The sequence below is a fragment of the Heterodontus francisci genome, chromosome 9 (genome assembly GCF_036365525.1).
Source record: "Heterodontus francisci isolate sHetFra1 chromosome 9, sHetFra1.hap1, whole genome shotgun sequence".
NCBI classification, from domain to species: Eukaryota; Metazoa; Chordata; class Chondrichthyes; order Heterodontiformes; family Heterodontidae; genus Heterodontus; species Heterodontus francisci.
In genome coordinates, this window is record NC_090379.1 from 81415040 (window position 1) to 81433667 (window position 18628).

The 18628-nt window shown below is 42.5% G+C and overlaps 1 protein-coding gene across 6 annotated transcripts in view; it reads right to left on the minus strand.

The window, feature by feature from the left end:
- dph6 (diphthamine biosynthesis 6) overlaps positions 1-18628 on the minus strand; it is a 391285-nt gene that overhangs the window by 354931 nt on the left and 17726 nt on the right. For all 6 annotated transcript variants that reach the window (XR_010975725.1, XM_068039383.1, XM_068039384.1 and 3 more), the window contains one exon: positions 15495-15679. Coding sequence is in view for 5 of the 6 variants with exons in the window: in XM_068039383.1 (XP_067895484.1) it covers positions 15495-15679 (185 nt within the window). In the remaining variant the exon portion in view is untranslated. The remainder of the gene's footprint in view (positions 1-15494; positions 15680-18628) is intronic.

Consider the following 18628-nt stretch of genomic DNA (forward strand, 5'->3'; position numbering starts at 1 on the left):
CAGCTAAAGATAACCCATCAGAAGCAGATACCATGGTCTTTAAACAACTTTTGTGGAAATTCCTTACTCAAAATGTATTGCATAATTATGATACTAAAAAGGCTTCAACTCTTTTGTTATTATAATGCTTTCTGAGTCTTCTCCTAACAGGAAAGGTTTAGGGAAAGGCTTTAAAAGTTTGGATTGAGGTGGGGGGGTGGGGGAAAGAGGAGTGAAGCATTAACGCACAAGTATAACCTCCCTCCTTACACCTTGTTGCAAGTCAGACAAACAGGCCAGAAAAGGTTTGATCGCTGTTTTGTGTTGAGCTGGCCAATCTCAGCCTGGGCTGCACAGGAATTACAATTAGTTTTAAGTATTTTGGATTAAACAGAGGGTTTAAAACATCAACCAGGGTTCTCACTTGATAACAACAGAAATAAATACAAATTTCAGCTGGAAGCTGATCACGATCCAGCTGAAACCCTGGCACAAAAGAGAGAGTGAGAGAGAGAGAGAGTGCGTGTGCATGCATGCACACGCCTGCACACGTGCTGTCATCAGGTGAAGACAGGATGAGGCTCTGCTGCAATTCCCTCAGTGGTTGAAAAGTTAGTTGATATTCATTGTCCACATATAAATAACACACATTTGTATAAGGTGCAAGAGGAACACTGGTAACACCTGAATCAGATGCCAGTGTCAGCTACCAGTTTAAGAGGGCAAATAAAAAAAAACAGCTACACAAACTACCATAAACAAGTGGGAAAATGTCATAGCACGTGTACGAGAATGGCCTCATCTCTCGACTTTTACGACAGGAAAAACTTTTTGATTCTACTTTGAAGAGAAAATTACTGTGTGCACAAATGAAGTTTTAACAACTTTTCTGGCAACGTAACAGAACTTCTAAAGCATCTGTTGCTAACTAGATACATAACGGTCTGATAAATGATTAATTAAAAAATTAAAGGATCAAGCTATTTCCTGGCCTGAATAGCTGCAAATTTACAACACTAATTAACCTTTCCCCAGTTGGCTGTAATTATACGGAAAACCTGAACACATTAATAATTCTTCTGTCTTTGCAATTTAAAAAAGAATTTTAAATATTTTTATGATTAATTATTTGCCCAATTTTAAGACACACAGTAAGTGTAAAAAGCAAACACGCTTCAAAAGAAACAGGCTGCTATTATTGAGTAATACAAATAATTCACAAACATAATCCTTCATCAATATATTTTGCCATATCCACAAGTGAAATAAAACTGTCACAGTTTCCACAAACATATTTGTACCTTGTGTGAAATCAATAGCAATTTTTTTATTATTTTCGCAAACCAGACGAGAAGGCAATGATAACCAAGGAGAAGGGGAAAGAGAGAGCCGAACCATCTGCATTTGGGCTGCATAATGTAGGGACCCAATATTGGCTGAGCAGTATTTTTAATGGATATTAGTAGAAATGACACAAAACGACTATTAATTCTGTTGGTTTTTAAAATAGATACCAGCACCCTTTTTCCGTTTTTGTATGCGAGACCAATGGTCTTTACCGCCTAACGCCTTTGTCTACAATAAAAGACTGTAATCAAGTTATTGTGAATCTGGCAAGCATTCAAGTGAATTTTAAATAATTAAAAAATATTTTTACAGCAGTTAACAATGTGAAACAATTCCATTAGGAAGTCATCCCTATTAAGCAAACACTATGGGGTTAGTAAATACTTTCATCAACGGGTGTCTATTTGCTGCCATGTTCTGTATTTCTCCAAATTATGCCTTCATTTCAAATTTCTGAAACATTCATATATAATCCCACAGGCCTACCGATACTTTAACCAAAGTATCATAACTGTTTTTAAAATGTGTTTAAGGCATTCTAAACATCATGAGTAAATCTAGCTTCTTTACCAATACTATAAGCTCAGGATAAATGCTTATTTAATGCAAGGATTCCATTTCAGTGCACTGCATCATCTCCTATTCCCTAAAATTACTGTCCAAAGTAGAGCACTTAAAATACATTAAATTTAAAAATAAAATGCACTCCAGGCATGTATCTTTTCAATGTGCTGAACATCTTTAACTGAAAGCAAAAGTTACAACAGTTTGGATTTCTGGAGTATTATAAGGTAGCAATTTCTCGTAAACAATCATATTTTAAATAACATCTTCTTGTAGATGATCATTTTCATTGCTTCAAGAGGCAGCAAGGACAGATGCACCTATGCCTATAGGAAGCAATAAGACACTGATGTTTACAGAATGATCAGCTGTATCATTACTTTATAAAAATGGTGAAATTATGCTCATTGAAGTGACATATTCATGGTGGAAAATGAACATTTGGCCATTATGGTGCCTCGTGTCCCCATCAAGCACAGTTTGTACGCAGGACAAAAAGGTTATATGCACTGTCTAAACTCTTCTTTGGCCTCCTTGTCTCGAGAGACAATGGGTAAGCGCCTGGACGTGGTCAGTGGTTTGTGAAGCAGCGACTGGGGTGGCTATAAAGGCCAATTCTAGACTGACAGACTCTTCCACAGACGCTGCAGATAAAATTGGTTGTCGGGGCTGTTACAAAGTTGGCTCTCGCCTTGCGCTTCTGTCTTTTTTCCTGCCAACTGCTAAGTCTCTTCGACTCGCCACACTTTAGCCCCGCCTTTATGGCTGTCCGCCAGCTCTGGCGATCACTGGCAACTGACTCTCACGACTTGTGATCAATATCACAGGACTTCATGTTGCGTTTGCAGACGTCTTTAAAGCGGAGACATGGACGGCCGGTGGGTCTGATACCAGTGACGAGCTCGCTGTACAATGTGTTCTTGCGGATCTTGCCATCTTCCATGCGGCTCACATGGCCAAGCCATCTCAAGCGCCGCTGGCTCAGTAGGGTGTATATTCTGGGGATGTTGGCCGCCTCGAGGACTTCTGTGTTGGAGATACGGTCCTGCCACCTGATGCCAAGGATTCTCCAGAGGCAGTGAAGGTGGAATGAATTGAGACGTCGCTCTTGGCTGACTTACGTTGTCCAGGCCTCGCTGCCGTAGAGCAAGGTACTGAGGACACAGGCTTGATACACTCGGACTTTTGTGTTCAAAAAGTCCGAGTGTCTAAACTATTCTTAACAATATGCCTGCAAAGTTGTTTGAACATTTTCATGGTGAGAGCGATAACGCTGAGCAAGACAATTTTACGGTATTATACCATGTGAATTTGTTCAGAAAAGAGCAGCTGATTAGTTGAAAAAGCAGTTCTTAGAAGAAATGGCAGGCCTTGACGTTTCAGGCAGCGAACTCTGCCCATCATCTGGAGAAATAACTGGAACGAGTGGAAATATGCCTGCAACCTTCCCAATCACACCAATGTGAATTTTCTACTTCTTGTACCTGTCATCCCAAGCAGCTGACAACTCAGGCCATCTGACAGCTCAAGCCGTCAATGTGCTTTCACCATTACTGGCCTGTATGGACCTTCCCTCAGCACTGGGCAAGTTTTGGTCAGACTGACAAAATGTGACTTGTAACAAATTGCAAATGCGTGAAATACATGTGTAATTGCTATAAAGTCCCAATCACAACTTCTGACCAACTGTGCTTGTATGAATCTTGCAAAATTGCTATTTCTTTGTTGCTGTTCTATTCCTCGCACAATATTAGCGGGACAGCTTTGACATCAAAAGCAACAACTCAATTCTATGAGTGTGCCAACTGCTGCCAAATTAACTGGTTATTTATCTCATTGCTGCTTATGCAACCTTCACTGCCACATTTTCCTAGATAACAATGGTGATGAAACTTCAAAAGCAATTCATTGACTCTGAAAAGTTTTGGGACATCCCAAGGATCAGTAAGTGCTATATAAATGTAAGTTCCTTCTTTTTTTGCAATTCTTAGGGAGCTTTGTGCTGCAGGGTCTATCCTTGGACCCTTTCAACTTCTCACCTACATGCTGCCCTCAGCAACATCATCCAAAACACATCAGTTTCCACATACACACTAATGACACCCAGCTCTATCTCACCCCCCACCCCCCCCCCCTCCCCTCCCCCCGTCTACTGTCTCTAAATTAGAATTAGAATTAGAACATTACAGCGCAGTACAGGCCCTTCGGCCCTCGATGTTGCGCCGACCATCTGACCTACACTATTCCATTTTCATCCATATGTCTATCCAATGACCACTTAAATGCCCTTAAAGTTGGCGAGTCTACTACTGTTGCAGGCAGGGCGTTCCATGCCCCTACTACTCTCTGCGTAAAGAAACTACCTCTGACATCTGTCCTATATCTTTCACCCCTCAACTTAAAGCTATGTCCCCTCGTGTTTGCCATCATCATCCGAGGAAAAAGACTCTCACTATCCACCCTATCTAACCCTCTGATTATCTTGTATGTCTCTATTAAGTCACCTCTCCTCCTCCTTCTCTCTAACGAAAACAACCCCAAGTCCCTCAGCCTTTCCTCGTAAGACCTTCCTTCCATACCAGGCAACATCCTAGTAAATCTCCTCTGCACCCTTTCCAAAGCTTCCACATCCTTCCTATAATGCGGTGACCAGAACTGCACGCAATACTCAAGGTGCGGCCTCACCAGAGTTTTGTACAGCTGCATCATCACCTCGTGGCTCCGAAACTCGATCCCCCTACTAATAAAAGCTAACACACCATATGCCTTCTTAACAGCCCTATTAACCTGGGTAGCAACTTTCAGGGATTTATGTACCTGGACACCAAGATCTCTCTGCTCATCTACACTACCAAGAATCTTCCCATTAGCCCAGTACTCTGCATTGCTGTTACTCCTTCCAAAGTGAATCATCTCACACTTCTCCGCATTAAACTCCATTTGCCATCTCTCAGCCCAGCTCTGCAGCCTATCTATGTCCCTCTGTACCCTACAACACCCTTCGACACTATCCACAACTCCACCGACCTTCGTGTCATCCGCAAATTTACTAACCCACCCTTCTACACCCTCATCCAGGTCATTTATAAAAATGACAAACAGCAGTGGCCCCAAAACAGAACCTTGCGGTACACCACTAGTAACTAAACTCCAGGATGAATATTTGCCATCAACCACCACCCTCTGTCTTCTTTCAGCTAGCCAATTTCTGATCCAAAGCTCTAAATCACCTTCAACCCCATACTTCCGTATTTTCTGCAATAGCCTACCGTGGGGAACCTTATCAAACGCCTTACTGAAATCCATATACACCATATCCACGGCTTTACCCTCATCCACCTGTTTGGTCACCTTCTCGAAAAACTCAATAAGGTTTGTGAGGCACGACCTACCTTTCACAAAACCGTGCTGACTATCGCAAATGAACTTATTCTTTTCAAGATGATTATAAATCCTATCTCTTATAACCTTTTCCAACATTTTACCCACAACCGAAGTAAGGCTCACAGGTCTATAATTACCAGGGCTGTCTCTACTCCCTTCTTGAACAAGGGGACAACATTTGCCATCCTCCAGTTTTCCGGCACTACTCCTGTCGACAATGACAACATAAAGATCAACAACAACGGCTCTGCAATCTCCTCCCTGGCTTCCCAGAGAATCCTAGGATAAATCCCATCTGGCCCAGGGGACTTGTCAGACTGTTTATCCAACATCCAGTACTGGATAAGCAGAAATTTCCTCCAATTAAATACTAGGAAGACTGAAGCCATTGTCTTCACTCCCTGTCACAAATTCTGCTCCCTCCCCACTGATTCCATCCCTCTCCCTGGCAACAGTCTGACGCTGAACTAGACTGTTTGCAACCTTGGTGTCATACTTAACCCAGAGACGATCTTCCGACCATAGAGCCTGAGCAGCGCGGCCTAGTGCACTTACCTTCTGGGAAAGCAGCGGAGATCTTATTTTGAAATATCGGGGAGTTGAGGGCTATGAGGAGCTGGCACAAAAGAGGAGTTGAGGTCTGGGGCAGATCAGCCATGATCTTATTGAATGGCGGGGCAGGCTTGAGGGGCCGAATGGCCTATTCCTGCTGCTATTTCTTATGTTCTTATGTTAGGAATCCAGCCATGCCGGAATTTGAAAACAGTGAGCAGTGACGTTACAGGAAAGCTGCAAGGTGATTGGTTGGTGACTAACTGCTGTTAGGGAATAACTCTAAATAGCTGGGTTAGTACACCACTGTTAGGGTGTGTGTGTAAATAGCTTAATAATAAAGAACAAGTGAGTAGCTGTTTTTTTTGAGTAAGATTTATTTTAACTAGTGAACTGTATTGATTTTTAGTAGGATTTATCAGTACTAGTAAGGTTTTATTAATTCTAAGCTGTCGTAGTATTGGTAAAGCTTTTTTTTAGCAGCAGCAAACAGCAAGCAGTCAACTGTTCAATAAAGGAATGGTAGAGTTGCTTCAACGTCGAGAGAGCACCTTCTGTGCTATGTGGGAGCTCCAGGATGCTTCCCTTATCCTGCAGAACCACTTTCTGCATGAAGTGTCATCAATTGAAGCAGCTTGAGCTCGGGTTTTGGAACTTAAGCGTCAGCTGGCATCGCTGTGGTGCATTCATGAGGATGAAAGCTACGTGGATAGCATGTCGAAAGATGTGGTCACCCACCAGCTAAAGAGTATACAGGGAGAAAGGAAATGGGTGACCACCAGACAGTCAAAAAGTATCAGGCAGGTAGTGGAGGAGACCCCTGAGTGCATCTCACTCTCCAACAAGTATTCAGTTCTGAATACCGAGGAAAGTGATGCTTCAACTGGGGAGTGCAGCCAGAGCCAAGTCCATGGCACAACGGGTGGCTCAGCTGCACAGGGGCATACAGGGAAGACTGGAAGAGACATAGTGATAGGTGATTCAATAGTCAGGGGAACAGATAGGCATTTCTGTGGCCGCAGACGTGAATCCAGGATGGTGTGCTGCCTCCCTGGTGCCAGGGTCAAGGATGTCACTGAGCAGCTGCAGAGCATCCTGAAGGGGGAGGGTGGGTAGCCGGCAGTCGTGGTCCACATCGGAACCAACGACATAGGTAGAAAGAGGGATGTGGTCTTGCAGTCAGAATTTAGGGAGCTAGGTAAGAAATTAGCAAGCAGGACCTCAAAAGAAGTAATCTCCAGATTACTCCTAGTGCCATGCTTAAGTGAGAAAAGAAATAGAAGGATAAGACAGATGAATGCATGGCTGGAAAGATGGTGCAGGAGGGAGGGCTTCAGATTCCTGGAACATTGGGACAGCTCTGGGGGAGATGAGACCTGTACAGGCCAGATGGGTTGCACCTAAACAGAGCCAGGTTTGAGCTCTTTGTGGGAAGTTTTGCTAGTGTTGTTGGGGAGGGTTTAAACTAGTTTGGCAGGGGGATGGGGACCTGAGGGTAGACTCAGCTGGGACAAAATCAGAAATTAAAATGGAAGGCAGAAAATTAATGGATGAGTCTGGAAGACAGAGGAAACAAGGGTTAGAAAATTTTAAAAAAAGAGTTTGGCAGTGCTCAAGGGTATCTATTTCAATGCAAGGAGAGTAGCAAATAAAGCTATTGAGCTGAGGGCACAGATAGACATTTGGCAGTATGATATCATAGCTATAACAGAAGCACAGGCTTTAGGAGGGACAGGAATGGCAGCTCAACATTCCTGGTTACAGGGTTTTCAGACGCGATAGGGAGGGGGATAAGAAACGAGGGGGAGTGGCAATTTTGGTCAAGGAAACTATTACAGCTGTGAGGAGGAATATGTTGGAAAGTTCATCAAATGAGGCCATATGGATTCAGCTAAGGAACAAAAAAGGGGCAATCACACTGCTGGGAATGTACTATAGACCTCCCAAACAGTCAGAGGGAGATAGAAGAGCAGATATGTCGGCAAATCTCTGAGAAGTGCCAGAACAATAGGGCAATAATAGTAAGGGATTTTAATTACCCAATATTAACTGGGATAGTTTTAGTGTGAAAGGAATTGAGGGAGCAGAATTCTTGAGGTGCATTCAGGAGAATGTTTTTGCCCAGTATGCAGCAAGTCCAACAAGAGAGGGCGCAGTTTCAGGCTAAATTTTAGGAAATAAAGATGGGCAGGTGGAAGGAGTGGCAGTGGGAGAGCATTTTGGTGGCAGTGATCATAATTCAGTCAGTTTCAACATAATTATGGAAAAGGACAGAGATAGAACAGGAGCTAAGAGTTCTCAATTGGGTCAAGGACAATTTTACTAAACTGAAGAGTCATTTAGTGAAAGTGGAGTGCCACTTGAAGGTATATCAGTGTCAGAACAGTGGGAGGCATTCAAAGGGGAGATTCAAAGGGTTCAGGGTAAACATGTTCTCACAAAGAAAAAGGGTGAGGCAGCCAAATCCATGGATGTCAAGCAGCCTACAGGGTAAGATAAGGCAGAAAAGGAAAGCTCATCTCCGACACCGAGGGGTGAAATCAAAAAGGAAATTAGGAAAGCAAAGAGAGGGCATGAAAGAATATTGACAAGCAAAATCAAGGTGAACCCAAAGACGTTTTATCAATACATTAAGAGTAAGAGGATAACTAAGGAGAGAGTAGGGCCCATAAAAGACCAAAAAGGTAACCTATGTGTAGGAGCGGAAGATATTGGTATGGTTCTTAATGAATACTTTGCGTCTGTCTTCACAAAAGAGGGGGACGATGCAGATATTGTAGTTAAGGAGGAAGAGTGTGAAGTATTGGATGTGATAAACATAGGGAGTGAGGAAGTATTAATGGGGTTAGCATCCTTGAAAGTTGATAAATCACCAGCGCCAGATGAAATGTATCCTAGGCTGTTAAAAGAAGCAAGAGAGGAAATAGCAAAGGGTCTGACCATCATTTTCCAGTCCTCACTGGATACAGGTGTGGTGCCGGAGGATTGGAGAATTGCTAACATTGTACCTCTGTTTAAAAAGGGAGCGAAGGATAGACCGACTAATTACAGGCCAGTCAGTCTAACCTCAGTAGTGGGCAAATTATTGGAATCTATTCTGAGAGACAGGATAAACTGTCACTTAGAAAGGCACAGGTTAATCAAGGATAGTCAGCATGGATTTGTTAAGGAAAGATCTTGTTTGACCAACTTGATCGAATTTTTTGAAGAACTAACAAGGAAGATAGATGAGGGTAGTGCAGTTGATGTGGTCTACATGGATTTTAGCAAGGCTTTTGACAAGGTCCCACATGGCAGACTGGTTAAAAAAATAAAATCCCATGAGATCCAGAAAAATGCAGCAAGGTGGATACAAAATTGGCTCAGTGGCAGGAAACAAAGGGTAATTGTTGATGACTGTTTTAGCAACTGGAGGGCTGTTTCCAGTGGCGTTCTGCAGGGTTCAGTACTGGGTCTGCTGCTTTTTGTGGTTATATATTAACGATTTGGACGTAAATGTAGGGGGCATGATCAAGAAGTTTGCGGACGACACAAAGACTGGCCGTGTGGTAGATAGTGAGGAGGATAGCTGAAGGCTGTAGGAAAATATTGATGGGCAGAAAAGTAATAATTGGAATTCAACTTTGAGAAGTGTGAGGTGATGCATTTGGTGAGGTCAAACAAGGCAAAGGAATACACAATTAATGGGAAAATACTGAGAAGTGTAGAGGATGTAAGGGACCTTGGAGTGAATGTCCACAGATCCCTGAAGGTAGCAGGACAAATCGATAAGGAGGTTTATTTGGCATATGGAATCCTTTCCTTTATTAGCCAAGGTATTGAATACAAGAGCAGGGAGGTTATGCTGGAACTGCATAACTCATTGGTTAGGCCACAACTTGAGTACTGTGTACAGTTCTGATCACCTCATGACAGAAAGGATGCAATTGCACTAGAGAGGGTACAGAGGAGATCTACAAGGATGTTGCCAGGACTGGAAAAATGCAGCTATGAGGAAAGATTGGATAGGCTGGGGTTGTTCTCCTTGGAACAGAGAAGGCTGAGAGGAGATCAGTTTGAAATGTATAAAATTGTGAGGGGCCTGGATAGAGTGGAGGTGAAGGGTCGATTCACCTTAGCACAGAGGTCAGTGACAAGGGGGCATAAATTTAAAGTGATTGGTCGAAAAATTAGAGGGGAGATGAGGAAAAACTTTTTCACCCAGAGGGTGGTGATGGTCTGGAGCTCACTGCCTGAAAAGGTAGTTGAGGCAGAGTTGCCCAACACATTCAAAAGGAGTCTGGATATGCACCTCAAATGTCGTAAACTGCAGGGCTACGGACCAAATGCTGGATGGTGGGATTAGAATAGATGGATTGTTTTTCGGCCGGCACAGACACGATGGGCCAAGTGGCCTCTTTCTGTGCCTTAAACTTTCTATGATTCTATATACACGCCACCACTAAGTCCACCTATTTCAAGCTCCGTAACATTGCCCAACTTTGCCCCTGCCTCAGCTCTTCTGCTGCTGAAACCCTCAACCATGCCTTCATTACCTCTAGACTTGATTATTCTAATGCACTCCTGGCTGGCCTCCCACATTCTACTCACTGTAAACTCGAGGTCATCCAAACCTCTGCTGCCTGTGTCCTAACTTGCAGCAAATGCCGTTCACCTATCCCTCATGTACTCGCTGACCTACACTGGCTCCCAGTTAAGCTATGTCTTGAATTTAAAATTCTCAATCTTATTTTCAAATCCTTCTGCGACCTGTCCCTCCCTATTTCAATAATTTCCTCTTGTCCCATAACCCTCCGAGATATTTGCACTCATGTAATTCCGGCCTCCTGAGCATCCCTGATTTTAATCAATCGGCCTTGCCTTCAGCTGCCTAGGCCCTAAGATCTGAAATTCCCTCCCTAAACCTCTCACCGCTCAGGCGCTCCTTAAAACCTATCTCTTTGACGGAGTTTTTGGATCATCTGCCCTAATATCTTTTTATGTGGCTCAGTGTCTTATTTTGTTTCATAATGCCTCTGCAAAGCATCTTGGAATTTTTTTTTATGTTAAAGGCACTATATCAATACATGTCATTGTTGTACAGTTCACAATTTCTAGGAACTAATTTCAGGCATCTCAAACTCCTTGAGTTGTGTAATTTTACAGCCATCTTACAGCAAAAGCTTTTATCCAATCAATCTGGAAAGGTTGTAGAGATAAGCCAGGGAACAACAGACCAGTGAGTCTCACATCAGTGGTAGGGAAACTATTGGAGAAAATTCTGAAGGAGAGAATCTGTCTCCACCTGGAGAGGCAAAATTTGATTAGGAATAGTCAGCATGGCTTTGTCAGAGGGAGGTCATGCCTAACAAATTTGATTGAATTTTTTGAGCATGTGACCAGGTGTGTAGATGAGGGTAGTGCAGTTGATGTAGTTTACATGGATTTCAGCAAAGCCTTTGACAAGGTCCCACATGGGAGACTTATCAAGAAAGCAAATGCACAAGGGATACAGGGTAACTTGATAAGGTGGATTCAAAATTGGCTTAGCTGTAGGAGACAGAGAGTGATGACAGACTGCTGTTTTAGTGACTGGAAGCCAGTGTCTAGTGGCCTACCACAAGGATCTGTGCTGGGTCCCCTATTGTTTGTCATTTATATAAACGACATAGATGACTATGTGGGGGGTAGGATCAGTAAGTTCGCGGATGACACAAAGATTGGCCGAGTGGTTAACAGTGAGGTTGTGTGTCTTGAGTTACAGGAAGATATAGACGGGATGGTCAAATGGGCAGAAAAGTGTCAGATGGAATTTAACCCTGAAAAGTGTGAAGTGATACACTTTGGAAGGAGTAATGTGACACGGGAGTATTCAATGAATGGCCTGACACTGGGAAGTTCCGAGGAACAAAGGGACCTTGCCGTGTTTGTCCATAGATCTCTGAAGGCAGAAGGGCAAGTGAAAAAGGCATATGGGACACTTGCCTTTATCAATCGAGGCATAGATTACAAAAGCAGGGAGGTCATGTTGGAGTTGTATAGAACTTTGGTAAGGCCACAGCTGGAGTACCGTGTGCAATTCTGGTCGCCACATTATAGGAAGGATGTGATTGCACTGGAGGGGTGCAGAGGCGATTCACCGGGATGTTGCCTGGGATGGAACATTTAAGCTATGAAGAGAGGTTGGATGGGCTTGGGTTGTTTTCGCTGGAGCAGAGAAGACTGAGGGGTGACCTGATCGAGGTGTACAAGATTATGAGGGGCATGGACAGGATGGATAGGGAGCAGCTGTTCCCCTTAGTTGAAGGGTCAGTTACGAGGGGACACAAGTTTAAGGTGAGGGGCAGGTGGTTTCAGGGGGATTTGAGGAAGAACGTTTTTACCCAGAGGGTGGTGACGGTCTGGATTGCACTGCCTGGGAGGGTGGTAGAGGCGGGTTGCCTCACATCCTTTAAAAAGGTAACTGGATGAGCATTTGGCACGTCATAACATTCAAGGCAATGGGCCAGGTGCTGGCAAATGGGATTAGGTAGACAGGTCAGGTGTATTTAATGCAGCGGTGCAGACTCGATGGGCCGAAGGGCCTCTTCTGCACTGTATTATTCTGTGATTCTGTGGAGCGAACAACAGTAGTTTTGCTACATTTATAGTAAAGTTAATTCATACATGTTATCGCGGTCCATTAATTTATGTAATCAACATTATGCTTCATACACACAGAACATTTTTTTTGAAGGTGACGAAACATAAATTATTTAAGAAATCAAAATCACTGAGTGTCTGATGGTGGTCCACAGAGTGTTAGGGCACGAGTTCAAGCCCACAATTCCTGGTGAATTCCTGATCTGATCCAGACCTTCAAGTAGATGCACTGACTGCTGAGCTAGTTTCCTGATGGACATTCAGAAAAGTCAGGGCTGAGTTAACATAGCCTAACAATAGACTATTCAAAGAACTGCTTATAAACCAACACTAGCAAAGTTCTGGGCTCAGCCTCCTGCCCGGGGAAATAGTGTTTTCATTCATAACTTGTCCAATCTGCCACATACCGCTCAGGTGGTGAAGGTGAAAATTAACTTCTGATGAATTTTACAACCTCTGCTATCATGCACAAATGAAATAGAGAAAATTCATAGGGGTAATTGCCTTTAATATATAGCATCCACAATAACTTGCATTTTTATAGTGCCTTGGACATAGTAGAACAGCCCTAGGAGCGCAATGAGCTAAAAATTGACACTAAACCAAACATTAGGTGGTCAACAGTGGCGCAGTGGTTAGCACCGCAGCCTCACAGCTCCAGCGACCCGGGTTCAATTCTGGGTACTGCCTGTGTGGAGTTTGCAAGTTCTCCCTGTGTCTGCATGGGTTTCCTCCAGGTGCTCCAGTTTCCTCCCACATGCCAAAGACTTGCAGGTTGATAGATTAATTGGCCATTATAAATTGCCCCTAGTATAGGTAGGTGGTAGGGAAATATATAGGGACAGGTGTGGATGTGGTAGGAATATGGGATTAGTATAAATTGGTGGTTGATGGTCGGCACAGACTCGGTGGGCTGAAGGGCCTGTTTCAGTGCTGTATCTCTAAACTAAACTAAACAGCTTGGTTGAAGAGGAAGATTTTAAGACGACTCAAAGGAGGAGAGAGCAATGGATAGAATTCTAGATCTTAGGGCCGAGACAGCTGCCAACAGAGGGGCGAAGGGAGTGGGGGATGCATAAGAGGCCAGTGTGGGAGGAACGGCATAGTACTTGGAGGGCTGTAAGAGGTTACAGATAGAGAGGAGCAAGGCCATGGGGGAATTTGAACACTTGGATGAGAATTTTACAATTCAGACATTGCTAGATTGATAGCTTATATTAAAAGAAGACAGGAGTGGTTCTAGGGCTATCACTTCGCCAGAATAGACTAATGAAGTACATGGGTAATGGAGCCTTTAGAGATAGGGATACAGACGTGAAACAGAAGGAAAAAGGTTTTAAAATTTAAATGTATAGATTTATTTAATGGATTTATTAGCCACTTCACAGATAGTAGAATTACCAAAGTAACATTTTTGTTGTTTAACATGTTTGAAAAAAAAAAGGGGAATAACTGACTATTGCGCCAAAAATGAGCTTGTTCTGTTAGGCCTAGGGCACAGCAACAGAAACTGAGGTTTTATCCAAATAATCTCTCAAACAAAAGCGCATAAGAACTGAAATTCCTCTTTAAATAAAAAAAAGACAGCAAGCCTGTATTTAACAACCCGTTAACAAAACCATCCAGCTTGGAAACGTACAATTTCATTAGCAAACTGAATCATTGAGACAAACTAGCATGCTCCCATTTCTTTGTTAACTGGGAATATGTCATTAAAGGATATTTGCAGCTTTTCAGTTTGACTACTTAGTAAAATGTGGTGCTGATTTAATTAAATACCTCAAAACACCCTGGACACTAGCAACAGGAAATAAATGGTTAATGGTAATTAAGATCCTGAACTAATGAAGTATCCTTAAGGAATTTCATCGCAACTTGTTGTGGACCTGAAAGCAATTAGGCTAGTCTGCACAAGTGAAGATAAAGTGCTTAGCAAGGGGAAAAAGTAATTATGAAGACTTGGTGCATAGCACTACTGTGTGATTTTTCATGCTCAAATTGGAATAATTTTTATTTAAAGTGTGGCAACTTTTATGCAGTGTTGTGAATCAACTGATAAGTGCGGACCTCAGGCAAACACATACCTGTTCTAATCATGAGCTGCCCATTCACATAATACTTCCTATTCACTTTTACTGTGGAGAATTTCTGATTCAAGCATAAAACAATCTATAATGATTGATTTTTTTTGTCATTTTAGAAGCCGTTTATACCATATTGTTGGATGAACATAGAATGGTTTGGGTTTTAAGGTATTATGTAATTTGGGTGTGAAGCTCACTTCACAATTGGTGTGAGGCCAGCTCTAGAAAGTAACCTCACACCATTTTAACTTCATACTTACTGCAGTATAACTGCAAGTTCACTGCACAGCAAAGTTTAAAATATTGATCACCTCGGGAATCTTTTAAACATCATTTGTAATACAAACCCAGCAGTCTAGTTGTCTCTCTGCTAACATTAAAATTTAGACTGCTGTTAGGCAACGCTCTGCAAATGCGTGCACAGACAGCAATGAGGCTGCTGGTAGTGTAGCATTGGTCTGCAGGCCACAAATTGCCCCAACTTGGTCTGAGTGCGACAACACCCTAAATATAATCAACCCACTGCTCAATGTCACCTAGGCACAGCAGCACATTTTTACAAGTTGTGAAAAATATATAAAATTGTTTTTTAACATTGAATTATTGGATCAATTATTAAATGAAATGCAGCACAAAGATTTTTGACTCCTTTTGTCCGCAAGTCATGTAAATGCAAATTCAGGATAAAATAAACTGGGAAGTTACACATTTGTCAAGGTTAAACAAATGCAAGCATACGACAAAAAACAACACAAAACCTGCATCAAATCAGCATTTATTGTTCTTCAGTAACGAACTGCAACATATACACTCTGATTTATGTGTTCCAAGACCAAACCATAGCTTTTAAAATATATATTTGTTCAAATACTATACGCCTTGTAAGAAAAAGCTATGATGGTAAAGTTAATTACTATTTACAAAAAAACTCATCAAGGCTGTTCAAAATATGCTCATCAGTACCTTAATCAGCTTCAGAAGATGGTAGAGATCTTCGACTTCATCGCCTTCACATTTGGTGTAGTCTTTTCCAATTGCTTGACTGCTACCTTGGATAGTGTGACGGTACAGTGGCAGGCCAATGGCTTCTGAATACAGATCTATAGCCTCGTGTCCCACTGTCTGATACATGTAACTGTCAAGTTCATCTGCAGGAATAAACAGTAAGTCAATAAGACAGTGGCTTAAGGAGAACCAAGACAGTGAACCTTCTTGACATCTGTACTCCCTTACTTCTGAACTAAAAACAATATTTTGATATGTCAAGGAAAATGTTGTGCTTAGAATTTACAAATGAAGCAATACTTCAAGGAAATAAAAACTTATCTTATAAAATGCAGTACTTGTGTTTCATCTGGTTCACTGTTTTGGAAGCAAAGTACTTATCTCAGGTCTCTGCGACTTGGACCATCCCTTTGGGGATCTGTACAGGCCTGGTCCTTTAAATCATTCAGTCTTAAGTCAAAGGTCTGAGATATGGAGTCATTGTCATAGAGTCATAAATGGCATAGGAGTCCACACTGGTTCTGCATGAAGCAATTCAGTCAGTCCCACTCCCCCGCTCAAACCCCATAGCCCTGCAAGTTTATTTCCTTCAAGTGCCCATCAAATTTTCTTTTGAAATCATTGTCTCTGTTGCCGCCTTGTCAGGTCCTTATAGTTTGCTGTTCACCTATTGTAAAGAGCGTCCAGTATTCTCCAGTTAATTCTCCTATGCCTTTAAAAATGCTGGGGGCATTTTTTATATGTTCTTGAGATGTGAGCAACTTTGGCAAGGTAGTATTTACTGCCTATCCCAAGGTATTCTGAAGGTCTTAAAAGTCAACAATGGATTATGAAATTGAACTCACATGTGGACCAGATAGGTAGGGAAGGAGTGAACCAGCTTGGTTTTACAGCAATCTTTTAGGATTAGGCCAAAAAAATGACCAGATTCTTAAAATTCAATTTCAGAATCTGCCATGGTGGAATTTCAACTCATGATTTCTATGTTCCCAATTCACTACGCCACGATACTCATAATTTCTGGCCATATTTCTTTTGTACAAGTTATTATCCTATTTCCTGTGATGTCCCTGAAATTAAAAATAAGTTAATAAAAACTAAATTCACGACTATTTTCTCAGTATTTCTTTACTATTGCCTCAAATATATGTAAACCATTCATGCCAATGTTTTATAACAAATGCACAATAAATGCAACACTTGAGCACAATTCAACATATCATAAGCAGCAGAAAAGAACCAGTTTGGTGGTTCAGGTGCTTTAATATACTTTTCAGGTAACTTTAGAATACTCATTTATACTGCAAGTTCATAATCTTTGATCAACCATTGGATCAGGAGTACGTAAGAGGGCATGCAAGTTTCCACAGGGTGAAAGGAGTTCAAACAAATCTTCGTGAGTAATTCCAGGCATCTCCCAGAAAACAGTGACAAAGCAGGGACCGCTTGTCTAAGAACTGACTGCGACATTGAGTGAATCTAAACGAAGGACGAAAAATATCGAAATTATAATGGTGGAGAATGGGTAAGCAATATTGGAAGTAATTATAAAACTTTTTTTTTCAAATGCTTTTTTATATGGACTCCAACTTTACCAAAGTGTCCAAGATCACAACTGTCCAAAATGCAAGAAAACACTGAGCATGCTGCTCTCTGGTAGAAGACATCTGGATCACCTCCTATAGGCATGAGAGAAGACTAAACTCTCCCAGTCCCACTGTCAAAGCCGTATTCTGGTGGGAAAACCAAATTGCTTTCACCAAAGTACTTAATGAAGCCAAGTTGCCAAGTCTAGTAACTTTTCTCAGAAACCCCCTCCAGTGGTTTGGTCATCCATATCAGGTGGAAGATGGGCATATTACAAAGGATTTCTTGAATGGAGAACTTACAGATGCTTCAGGAACACTGGGCTGGCTGCGACTTAGTTTCAAAGACATTTATAACGTTCAACATTGATCGCACAATGAAGAACAACAACAAAACTGGACGGACCACCCGGCATCAACAGTGATATAGAGTCGGGAGAGAGTGACTTTGGGAGTCCTTAACATTGACTCCTAACCCCATGAAGTCTCATGGTATCAGTTCAAACATGGGCAAGGAGACCTCCTGCTGATTACATCTACCGCCCACCCTCAGCTGATGAATCTGTGTTCCTCCACGTTGAACACCACTTGAAAGAAGTACTGAGGGTAGCGAAGGCACAGAATGTACTCTGGGTGGGGGACTTCAATGTCCATCACCAAAAGTGGCTCGGTAGCACCAGTACTAACTGAACCCTGAAGGACATAGCCTCCAAACTGGGCCTGCAGCAGGCGGTGAGAGAACCAAGAGGGAAAAATCTACTTGACCTCGTCCTCACCAAACTACCTGTATCAGATGTGTCTGTCCTTCACAATACTGGTAGGAGTGAACACTGCACAGTTCTTGTGGAGACGAAATCCCATTTTCATACTGAGGTTACCCTCCATCGTGTTGTGTAGCACTACCAGCGTGCTGAACGGGACAAATTCAGAACAGATCTAGCAGCTCATAATTGTGCATCCATGAGGCGCTGTGGGTCATCAGCAGTATCAGAAATGTATTCAATCACAATCTGTAACCTCATGGTCTGGCATATCTCTCGCTCTGCCATTACCATCAAGCCAGGGAATCAAACACAGGTTCGATGGGAAGGGCAGGAGAACATTCCAGGAACAGCACCAGGTATTCCTAAAAATGAGGTGCCAACCTGGTGAAGCTACAACACAGGACTACTTGCAGCTAAATAGCAAAAGCAAAAAGCAATAGACAGGGATAAGCGATCCCACAACCAACGGATCAGATAAAAGCTCCGCAGTCCTGCCACCTCCAGTCATGAATGGTGTTGGACAATTAAAAAAAACTACCGGAGGAGAAGGCTCCACAAACATCCCCATCCTCAATGATGGGGCAGCCCAGCACGTCAGTGCAAAAGACAAGGCTGAAACACTTGCAACCATCTTCAGCCAGAGTGCCGAGTGTATGATACATCTTGCCCTCCTCCTGTGGTCTCCAGCATCAAGATGCCAGTCTTCAGCCAATTCAATTCATTCCACGTGATATCAAGAAAC